Below are 12606 nucleotides of genomic sequence, written 5' to 3' on the forward strand. Positions count from 1 at the left end.
TATAAATGACTCTCTTTCATAAATACATTACAAAAATCCAAATTTTATTTTTTTTATAATGCAACAGTGTGAAAAAGAAAGCTTCATGCTCATCAAAACATCAGATGAAATGGAATGTTTATATCCCTAGTCATAAAACTGCAAATTCAGATCAATTCTAATATTTTTTTTTTTAGATTTTATTTATTTATTCATGAGAGACAGAGGCACAGACACAGGCAGAAGGAGAAGCAGGCTCCATGCAGGGAGCCTGATGTGGGACTCCATCCCAGGTCTCCAGGATCACACCCTGGGCCGAAGGCGGCACTAAACCACTGAGCCACTTGGGCTACCCAATTCTAACATTTGATTCTAGCACAATAATAACTGATTTGTGGTATATACATAAAATGGATCTGTCCACAGACATGAGAATGAGCACTCTAGAACTACCTATAACAACATATCAGCTAAAAGAAGCCAGACAAAAAAATACATATGCTTCTGTGGCCACAATGTCATCAGTTATTTATACTAGCACCGTCTCCCTTTGTTGTCTTTGCTCTACTCAAATATGCATAAAATTGAATGATGATTTTGATTTTCCAGTTTCTATTTGAAAAAATTTTTCTTCTGATAGTTCTTACCTGGTGATCCTGGTAGCCATTGTCAGGATGAACTCAGCTGAAGGTAGACACAAGGCTTTTCCCACCTGTGGGTCCCACCTGACAGTGGCTACAGTGCTCTATGGGATTTTGATATTTATGTACATGCAACAGGAGTCCAGTCATTCCTTTGACATTGAGAGTGGTGTCCCTATTTTGCACTCTTCTAATCCTCACGCTAAATCCCTTTACCTATATAGCTTTTGAGGAACAAAGATGTCAAATATGCAGGACAAAGGAAGTGGCAAAAAGTATGCAATATCTTCTCTTAATTATCATACTATGTGGTTCCTATCAATATTAAACCTAGTTATGTATTCTTTCACAGGTAAAAGCAAAACTAGATGAATTCAATATATATTTAGAGATTGATTTCTACGTACCTGTCCTATTCTAGTGAACTTGCAGAAAGAGACATTTGGCATATAATATAAATTAATTTAAATTAATTAATTAATAATTAATTAATTAATTAATTAATTAATTTAAATACCTGCAAAATTATGCCATTCTGTTAAGACGTAAATTCATATAACCAGTAAAAACCTGCATATGAATGACACGTGTAAATAAGATTTAAATGTGCCAAAACAGATAACGAGATGGGATCAGACCAGGATTAATAGAAGGATGAAAGGGTAAAAGGAGATTCAATTTTACAAGAAAAAGGCATTCTATGGTGAAAGTCAATCAAATGGCTAATGTGGTTAATGTGGGACTGTGGGACGCCTGGATAGCTCAGTGTTTGAGTGTCTGCCTTGGCTCAGGTTGTGATCCTGGGGTCCTGGGATTGAGTCCTGCTTTGTGCTCCCTGCAGGGATCCTGCTTCTCCCTCTGCCTATGTTGCCTCCCTCTGTGTCTCTCATGAGTAAATAAATAATCTGGGGGGAAATAAAGGTTTCTTTCCATCTCTCTCTTACCCTTCTTTCTAAAAAAACAAAACGAAACAAAAACTGGCTAATGTGTCCATGTAAAGTAATTGTATTCAATTGGTAGGAAGCTTCACTTCTGCAAGATGATTGAGTTGTAGAGATTTGTTATAAAATATTGTGCTTTAATCATCATTACTGATTATATACTTAAGAATTGGTCAAGGGTATTGATCTCATGATATGTTTCTTATCACAATAAAAATCAATAAATAGATTTGGAAAAACCAAAAAGGTCATATATAACTATTAACTACATGAGGTAGGGGGAATGGGGAAAATGGATTAGTGCATATTCAGCTTATGTATAATTAATTTACAAATTTAAAATAATGAATTATGTAAGAGAGAACTATTCTTTCAGGTAGAGCATGGAAATATTACAGTGTCTATAATATCATTTCCTGCACATATCTATGTGTGTGTATGTATATGTAGGTGACATGTGTGTGTTTCTTACAAATACTTTGAAAAGTGTAGTTTTGTCATCTAGGATGGTACTGTTGTATCTTAGAATTTATATGCTTCATCAAAGTAAGTTTATTTTGTGTCATACTCACAACCTCAGAAATGGACAATATGTCCTGTGCAATAAACAATAAACTTTAAATGAGAGATCAAACTCTTATATAAAGCATCAATGAGAATGGAAACTGTAAAAGTAGTACTTTTTTTTTTTAATTTTATATTGTTGGCATGCTAAATAGATGGGGAAGTTAGCAGAGCTCATCAGGGAATAAAGTCCTGTTGATTGAACAGGGTACAGGTGAACTTTGTCCACATACAGACAATCTAGGATGGTACTATTGTGTCTTAGAGTTTATATCCTTAATCAAAGTAAGTTTATTTTTATACCATACTCACAAGTTAAGAAATGGGCTATATTTCTTATGCAATAAATAATAAGTTTTAAATGAGAGATCAAACTCTAAAACATCAATAAGAATGGAAACGGTAAAAGTAATTTTCTAAAAAAATTTTATGACATTGTGAGAATGCTAAATAGATGGGGAAGCTAGCAGAGCTCATCAGGGAATAAAATTCTGCTGACTGAACAGGGTGCAGGCTAACTTTGGTACATAACAGATAATCTACAAATGACATTACAAGGGAAGGAACAATACAAACTTCCTGTGGAATCTTGGAATCTGGAAAGGACCTCAAGGATTTCAATTCATTTTCATGGGTAACATTAGGTGTATAAAAATTTTTGGTAGGGACACCTGGGTAGCTCAGCGGTTGGGCACCTGCCTTTGGCTCAGGTCGTGATCCAGGAAACCGGAATCGAGTCCCGCATCAGGATCCCTGCGAGGAGCCTGCTTCTCCCTCTGCCTGTGTCTCTGCCTGTGTCACTGTTTCTCTCTCTCTCTCTCTCTCTCTCTCTCTCTCAGTCTGTGTCTCTCATGAATAAATAAATAAATCATTAAAAAAAATCTTTGGTATTTCCTCTTTATGACCCACAATATGTTACCTCAAAACATAAAGCCTGGAATGTGTCACACCCTTGTTTGATATTAGGAACGCTACAGTGAAGAAAGAACAGTGTGTCCTGCTCTAAAGTAGGGGATATTCTAGAGAATGGTAAGCAAGTGGTCAATGCTTCTTTATCAAACTTAAAAATCATATTAAAGATAAATGACAGACCTGAAGACTAAACCTCATATTTCAAAGTTTTAAGATGGATTTTATATTCACTCGTTCTTATCTCCATCATTCATTCCAGCAGTAAGTCAGCAAATATTTTTGAAAGCCTACTCTTTCCTGGGCATTTCAGAAGTTACAAAAACAAAGGAAAACTATTTAGATATATTCTTTTCACTTATAAAGTTTACAGACTAGAAAATACCACACAAGAAGTAAAATAAAAGTGTTATCAATATTTAATTACAAAATTTATACATGCATGAGGAAAGATCACAAGATTGTGAAAAATGTATTCTCCATCACACAATCTTAATTAAAACATAGCAATAGGACCAGGCATATGATGGGTGCCTTCTAAAAGGCTCTAAAATATCTGACATTAAGAGTTCTTAAAACTGTGCACATTTTGAATTTAGGGTGTATGTCATCTGTATTTCATGGCAGATACACCAGGGCTTGTTTTTGACATGAGAATGGAAGCTTTGCATTCACTTCTATTTGCAGCCACACTTCTTAACCATTACAGGGGACAATTCAAAAGAAACAAACATACAGAGGGTGGAATCATCGCACATTATTGTTGTTCAGTAGGATCATCTAAGCATATCCCTAGGCTATCTTGACATTTTCACTCTGTGAGCGTAATTGTGTGGAGATTTCAATAATTGGCTTCTTTCCCTGGGGAATCAGAAATTTATCTGGGCATTCCTGTTTCTTGTGTAGGGACTCAACCCATAAAGAAGCTTACTCAGTGTGTGGGTCTTCAGGGACGTCAGACACTTGTAAATCTCATCAGCGTGCCTCCTGTAGAACTTTTGTAGTGGGTCTCAACAGATCTCTGGGACAGGTAGGTTAAACCCAATAATTTCACTTAGTACTCATCCTGGCTATGAACTCCATGTAGAGGGAGATTTATGGATTCAAATCAGACTTGGAACCGAAATGATACCTATTCTGTTCTCTTTTCCCGGGGACTGTTCTCTGAAGGCTTAGTGAAAGAGACAGGCAAATGACTCAATCCAGGGTGCCCAGTATCCCTGCTGATAAATTCAACAGCATGGACATTTCTATGGAATAAAGAAGAGTCATCATGAGGATTCTATTTCATCTTGGGATAAAAAGGAAGGTTTCTGCCTTAGAGCTTGTAGGATTCATATTTTAGAAGGCACTCTATGCCAGAAAGAAAGCTTTTTAAGTGTCTTTGAAATACCAGATTTCTTCTTCAAGAAAGACCTACTAAATTGCACAATGTGGGAAAAAAAATGTTTCTACCCTTCTGGATGTTCATTTTGTCAGGGTGACAAATCAAACAAGGAAAGATTCCCTGATGTGAACTGGCAGGCCATAAGTTGTTGGTGGACACTGACAGTTCATGTCAAGATGCCTTTTGTCTCAACGCAAGTCAGGTTTAAGTAAGTTCAAGACGAATTGAACAGTTAGAGACCAATAGAATATCTCTTGAAATCATTTTAGTAGCTAATTATAAACATTTGCAATGTGATTTCTTGGCCAAATTGTAATATAAATGATTAACATTAGGTATATTTTTGAAGTTCTTTTCAAGAGATGCTATTATTTTAGTAGACTCAAAAAATTTTTCTTTTCAACACAAACTTGAAAAATATGTGTAAAAAATTAACCTAGCTTTATCAGAAACACTTAATTCAGAAAGTCTCCTAGGAAACATAAGAAAAATACTTATATCAGTGATATATACTTATCAAAATAAAAAAAAACAATCCTAGTTTTGCCATTAGTAACATTTCTTTACAAAAATGATTAATAAGAGTTAATGATATATGCAAATATAGTTTTAACAGCTAATTACACAAATTCATGGTACATAGTCCATAATTACTCTTGTCAGTAGGTTTTTTCCCTTTTCTTTTCTTTCTTTTTTGTTTTTTTTTTCTTTTGCTTTGCTAAATCAAGGATACAGTTATTGAGTACAGTATGTTCCAGAATGACACATGCACAGAGCTGCTTTGCATGCAGCAAAGAAACAGGAAATGTTTTGCTTAAAGTGAGGGTTGCTATTGAATTTTCCACCTTAAACTTAACTTTCTATTTCTTTACAGATGTGGTATTAGGAGAAAAGAGATATGGAATATTGCCACATAGTTATATAACCTGAGGAGACAAATATTTGATGTGTGGAGTAAAGTATCTTTGATTCAACAAATACCACAGATTTAAGAAAGAATCTGGTTGTGGGAGAACATAATCTGACTTGTTTGTTAAGTATATACCTAGATATCATGTGTCCCAGTGGCTTGGATATGTAAAATTATAATTCACTTGTTATTCACATTTCAACTATGAAAATCCTAAGTGAGTTAGAATGAGGTGCTGGGAACAAACAGGAAACCGTATTAGAAAATCATTCAAAACATGCTAATAACAAAAACTGCTGGTAGGCAGATATTTTGCGTTTCTTGTTAGCAGGCTCTGTACTAACCTGAGTTTATGTAGTATTTCATTACATTCACACAAGACTAGAATGTAAACAATTGATAAAAATCTCACAGCTAGTAATTGATGGACGTACATTCAACCAACCAAGTGACCAAACGAACAAGCAAACAAAACACATTAAGCAAAACCATAAAATCATAGCATTAAACAATATTGCACACAGATTCTTTCCATGATTTAATCTCATTAAATCATGAGCCTCAACTGTCTTATCAGACATAGAAATAATTCCATATGTCTCCTAGGACACTCCTGGAAAATAATGAGATTATTATTTTGAAATGACCTGCATTATTCTGGGCATAGAGTACAGCACATAATGGATAATGTTAGCACTTCTCTATATTCATTTCTCTGAACAAAGAAAACAAAGTAATCACACTTGAGCAAATCAAACCTACAAGTAATACTTTTTAAAACTACAAAACAATTTTAAATAATTTGAAGGAAAGAGGTATGGGAAGATGGGGAAAAAAAGAAAGGGCTGCCAGACCATGATAATAGAAAAGCATCTGATCTGATAGAGAGCAAAGTGACAGAAAGGAGTAGTGTATTTGGCTAAAGAATTGTGTTCCTTTAAATAAATCTGTTTCTGAATAACACTAAAAAGGAAGGTTAATGAGTGGTGGTCTGGTGTTGGGCAACTGAATCAGAAGGTTATTGAGGTGTGGCAAAACTGACAAGGAAAAATCCAGCATACTCAAAGTATTTTTTTCCCACAGAAGTACAAAATTCCCCAGGATGATAACAAGGTATGGGCTAAAGAGAAAGCCAGAGGCAGCCAAGGAAAAGGCAAAGTTACAGAAAGTCCTTCTGGCTCATCAACTTCTGTTACACAGCTACCTTATCATTGGAAGCAGACACAGAGACATGTACATGTGTAAATACATATTCATGTATAGTATAATTACTAATGTTAACATATGAAAATAAATATTACTACATGTAATATAATAGATTAATATCAAGGAATATAAATTATATCTAAAACAGTTGAAAAATGAAGAGCTTGGCTCAATAGTTCTATTGTTTTAAAGATTTTATTTATTCATGAGAGACACAGAGAGAGTCAGAGACACAGGCAGAGGGAGAAGCAAGCTCCCTTCAGGGGCCTAATGTGGGACTCGATCCCAAGACACCGGGATCACGCTCTGAGTGCAAGGTAGACACTCAGCCTATAGAGTATCACCTGGCACAACAGTTCTAACAACCTAAAATTGGTCTCTAGAAAGTTTGTGTTTCTGAATTTTGTTTAAAGATTATGAGAAATACAATTAAATTCTGACACTTCCACATGTGAACAAAGTGTCCCATTTAAAAGAAACAGTCTACTATCCAGCATGAACCAGAAAAATCAACTTGACCATCTATTAACCTCCTTCCATTCTCTCCATTAAAAGATGAGAAGAACAAATTAAATGGCCTCAGGGAACCTGACCCACCTGACTGAGTTCATTCTCAGGGGAGTCTCAGACCACCCAGACCTCCAGATGCCACTCTTCTTTGTTTTCCTGGTGATCTATGGGCTCACCGTGGCAGGGAACCTGGGCATCATCACCCTCACCAGTGTTGACTCGCAGCTTCAAACGCCCATGTACTTCTTCCTCAGGCACTTGGCTATCATCAATCTTGGCGATTCTACTGTCATTGCCCCTAAGATGCTGGTCAACTTCTTGGCTTCAAAGAAAACCATATCCTACTATGGATGTGCAGCCCAGCTGGGTGGCTTCTTAGTTTTTATTGTGGGGGAGATTTTCATGCTGGCTGCAATGGCCTACGACCGCTATGTGGCTATTTGCAACCCCCTGCTCTACATGGTGGTGGTATCTCCGCAGATCTGCCTTCTGCTGGTGTCCCTCACATACCTCTACAGTCTGACCACAGCACTGACCGTTTCCTCCTGTGTGTTCTCTGTGTCATACTGCTCTTCCAATGTCATCAACCATTTTTACTGTGATACTGTCCCTTTGTTGGCATTGTCCTGTTCTGATGCCTACATTCCAGAAACAGTGGTGTTTGCCTTTTCAGGGACCAATTTGTTTTTCTCCATGATTATTGTTCTAACCTCCTACTTCCACATTGTCCTTGCCATTTTGAGGATACGTTCCTCAGAGGGCCGAAGAAAAGCCTTTTCCACCTGTGCCTCCCACATGATGGCTGTCACTGTGTTCTATGGGACCCTTCTCTTCATGTATTTGCAACCAAGGACCAACCACTCATTAGATACTGATAAAATGGCCTCTGTCTTCTACACCCTGGTGATACCAATGCTGAATCCCCTCATTTACAGCCTAAGGAACAAGGATGTGAAGGATGCATTCAAGAGATTCCTAAAGAGCCCTTGCCAGGCTTTCAAATTAGTGTAAATTTAAAGATTCAGTTCTCTTATTTAAGGGTTTTTATTTGCTCCTGAAAAGCTAGTATCTACTAAGTAGAGGCAATAAATAGTTATAAATTTAGTGGATTCAATGGGTAAATCTTAACTCTTTCTATTCCACCGTCAAATATCCAACTATCCCTAATACAAAGACATATTAGTTGACCATACAAAATACGCTTAATTAAGTGGTAAAAAATATTTTCAAAGTAAGCACATTTTAAGGTACAACACAATTTGCTACTGGGTTTTGATAATTTGAAATCAAGGAACACAGTGTTTGAGGGTTGTAGAAATTATGTGAAAACCATTTCTCAGATGACGGTCAAGATTTGGGTCATTGTCCTTGCCATAGACCTGTTTTTTTCAAATTTTGAAAGTTTTATTTTTCCTTTTTGCTGCATTTTCTGTGATTCATATATCTTAACTTTCTTAAATTCATTTTTGTCTTGCACCTAACATAAATTTGAATCACAGTAAATGAAATCTTGAGGAGAAACTAAAAACAGCAAAAATGCCTAGATATCCATTGAAAGAGAACCTGTAGCAAACAGAAAAAGGAAACCTACAAAAGGAGATTCTACGTTTCCACTACTATCATATGTTACATGTAGATGAGGCAAAATGTTGATATTTCATTCCAATGTGCCATAAAATTAACATTCTCCATGTCTTATTCTCAGAGCAAACGTTGTGGTATAGGGCTCATTGTCTGTGTGATAGATTCATAACAGCAAACTCCACTTCTTTTAACATTTGTATTTAGTGTCTTTTGGAGTAAAATCTCATTGGAATGAAAATAAAAACATTCTCTTCAAAGAGACACCAACTCTCAAGGGAGCTCTGATGGAAAAAAAATAAATCATCATGTGCCATATCTACTTCTGTACATGTAAAATGTTCCTAATTTACAATGAGTAAGGGAGACTGGTCAGGGCATGCAAGACAGGCAACAACTGGAAATGACATGAAATTTGGGGAGGTGGGATGTCAGAAAGAAGGCAACTATAGGGAACATGACACTCAGGTCCATGAATCATTTGTCAATTTAGTCATAAACAAACAGCAAAGCTGAAAATACAGTCACACTGTGTGTTTAATACTTCTGGTCTCTTTTTTCATGGAAGACAGCATGTTCACAGTCCTGGGGATAGGGATGTGGGCATCCTTGGTGGGTAGGTGGGTGTACATGATTTTGCCTAAAACATCTACATCTGTATATTGGCATAGTATCTTAGCTGGGCAATCTAAAACCTTGCACCTGCCTCATTCACTAGGACTCAAAGGGATAGTCTCTCAAAAGCTTGCATAGTATATACCCTTTCTGCATGTGTTAGCTACAAAATTTACCCTAAACAAACTCTACACAATGCCCACTCTAAATGAAGGTTAAGATAAGTTCATTAGGTTGAAAGGTAACACAGCGCATGCACACACGCACATGCACACCCACTCACATATCACTTGTACACGTTTATCAGAATTGACAAATCCACACATTCAACCAACCAGGCAGGCACATCAGCCCAGTACCACCTTTCCTTGAAGTAAGGTAGGGAAACTCATTTATGTGGCAGCACTGATCTCCATTGGTCCAAGCTTCCAACCTGTGAGATGCTAAGTCACCTGTACTTCCAGCTAATCATCACCTAACTGCTCTGCAGGTTCCATGGCATTTGTGTCCAAACAGTAACAACAAAATCCCCCTGTGACAGTCACAAAGCAAGGTCTGACAGCACCTGTGAGAGATAGGACACACATCAAACAGCACCACAGAGCCCCTCCTTCTGCAGCTGCCACAGTAGTGGTAGCTTTGACCCTACTCTGTATATAGGGATGTTCTAGGCAGAAAGCATCACAGTGCCACACAAAGATTCCTTTCAAGACCACGAAAATAAGAAAAAACATCCAAGTCTCTCAAATTCAGCCTAGAAAATGCCATTTTGACCTGAAAACTTACTGAAGGAGTATTTTCACAGCAGCTCTTTTTGTTTTGAAGCACATGATCATATATCCCAACATTTTACTTATGACCCAAGAGATATGTGTAGCATGATTGTTTCATCCTTTAACAATCGTCTGATAGGGAACAAAATTGTCATGTTTGTGAATTTTTCAGTTGATAGGTTAATCTAAGCAAATGTAAAACTTCCAATGGAGATTTTCTTGTCTTCAGGTCTAGACAAGCTTGGTTTGAGCTGCTAATACCATCTCCCTGCAAGTCCATAAGACTTCTCCGATATCTCCATGCTATGAGTCCCATCTATCATCTCTGGTTTCCAAAAGTCAGCTTCCACAAGCCATTTCCATGGAAGGGAAAACATCCTTTCAAGGAAAATCAATAAAGAAGTAGAAATCACTGCAGATATGAGTGACAGGAGACAAGATAGAGGTTTCTATGGTAGCATCAGTTCTCCTTATGGGTTTTTTTTTTGTATATTTTTTTTACTGGAGTTTGATTTGCCAACATATAGTATAACACCCAGTGCTCATCCGTCAAATGCCCCCCTCAGTGCCCATCACCCAGTCACCCGATCGCCCCACACCTCCCCTTCCACTACCTCTTGTTCATTTCCCAAATTTAGGAGTCTTTCAGGTTCTGTCACCCTCACTGACATTTCCCACTCGGTTTCCCTGCTTTCTCCTCTGTTCTCTTTCACTATGTCTTATATTCCCCGTAGGAGTGAAACCATATAATGTTTGCCTTTCTCCAATTGACTTACTTCACTCAGCATAATACCCTCCAGGTCCATCCACATTGAAGCAAATGGTGGGTATTCATCGTTTCTAATGGCTGAGTAATATTCCATTGTATACATAGACCATATCTTCTTTACCCATTCATCCTTCGAAGGACACCGAGGCTCCTTCCAAAGTTTGGCTATTGTGGACATTGCTGCTATAAACATTGGAGTGCAGATGTCTTGCTGTTTCACTGCATCTGTATCTTTGGGGTAAATCCCCAGCAGTGCAATGCTGGGTCATAGGGCAGATCTATTTTTAACTCTTTGAGGAATCTCCACACATTTTTCCAGAGTGGCTGCACCAGTTCACACACCACCAACAGTGCAAGAGGGTTCCCCTTTCTCCACATCCTCTCCAACATTTGTTGTTTCCTGTCTTGTTAATTTTCCCCATTCTCACTGGTGGGGGTGGGATCTCATCGTGGCTTTGATTTGTATTTCTCTGATGCCCAGTGAGGCAGAGCATTTCTCATGAGCTTGTTGGCCACATGTATGTCTTTTTTGCTGAAATTTTTGTTCATGTTTTTTGTCCATTTCATGATTGGATTGTTTGTTTCTTTGCTGTTGAGTTTAATATGCTCTTTATAGATCTTGGATACTAGCCCTTTATCTGATACGTCATTTGCAAATATCTTCTCCCATTCTGTAGGTTGTCTTTTAGTTTTGTTGACTGTTTCTTTTGCTGTGCTGAACCTTTTTATCTTGACTAAGTCCTAATAATTAATTTTTGCTTTTGTTTCCCTTGCCTTCATAGAGGTATCTTGCAAGATGTTGCTGTGGCCAAGTTCAAAAAGGGTGTTGCCTGTGTTCTCCCTTGATGGAATCTTGTCTCACATTTAGATCTTTCATCCATTTTGAGTTTTTCTTTGTGTATAGTGTAAGAGAGTGGTCTAGTTTCATTCTTCTGCATGTGGCTGTCCAATTTTCCTAGCACCGATTATTGAATATGATCCTTTTTCCAGTGGATAGTCCTTCCTGCTTAGTGGAATATTAGTTGACAATAGAGTTGAGGGCCCAGTTCTGGGTTCTCTATTCTGTTCTATTGATCGCTGTGTCTGTTTTTGTGCCAGTAACACACTGTCTTGATGATCACAGCTTTGTAGTACAACTTGAAATCTGGCTTTGTGATGTCCCTGGCTCTGGTTTTCTTTTTTAATATTCCCCTGGCTATTTGGGGTCTTTTCTGATTCCACACAAATATTAAGATGATTTGTTCCAACTCTCTGAAGAAAGTCCATAGTATTTTGATAGAGATTGCATTGAACATGTAAATTGCCCTGGGTAGCACTGGCATTTTCACAATATTAATTCTTCCATTTCATGAGCCTGGAATATTTTTCCATCTCTCTGTGTCTTCTTCAATTTCTTTCAGAAGTGTTCTGTAGTTTTTAGGGTATAGATCTTTTATCTCTTTGGTTAGATTTATTCTTAGGTATCTTATGCTTTTGGGTGCAATTGTAAATGGGATTGACTCCTTAATTTCTTTCTTCAGTCTCATTGTTAGTGTATAGAAATGCCCCTGGTTTCTGGGCATTGATTTTGTATCCTGCCACATTGCCTCTTTATATTTAGAGAAACTTAACTACAGCACCACAAATTAATTTCCCACTGACTTCTTACATCTCCAAATTTAAACCTTATCATTATTCCTTGTTTTACTCCTTCTCTTTGTACCACTCTTCTTTTCTCTTGTGTCTCAATAAAGGCTACATATTTTTTATCTCCTTCTATTAAACAGAAATACTGTTTATGAAGTTTGATACCCTTCCATAAGTTATGCTCCACGTCACTGT

At 37.3% G+C, this 12606-nt stretch overlaps 1 protein-coding gene across 1 annotated transcript; it reads left to right on the top strand.

The window, feature by feature from the left end:
* The first annotated feature begins 7110 nt into the window (after window positions 1-7110).
* LOC144292639 (olfactory receptor 8J2-like) lies at window positions 7111-8058 on the top strand. Its single transcript, XM_077863292.1, has one exon. It carries the CDS (start codon window positions 7111-7113, stop codon window positions 8056-8058), a length of 948 nt encoding a protein of 315 aa, XP_077719418.1.
* Window positions 8059-12606: the final 4548 nt, after the last annotated feature.

The sequence above is a fragment of the Canis aureus genome, chromosome 21 (assembly GCF_053574225.1).
Source record: "Canis aureus isolate CA01 chromosome 21, VMU_Caureus_v.1.0, whole genome shotgun sequence".
In the NCBI taxonomy this organism is placed as follows: Eukaryota; Metazoa; Chordata; class Mammalia; order Carnivora; family Canidae; genus Canis; species Canis aureus.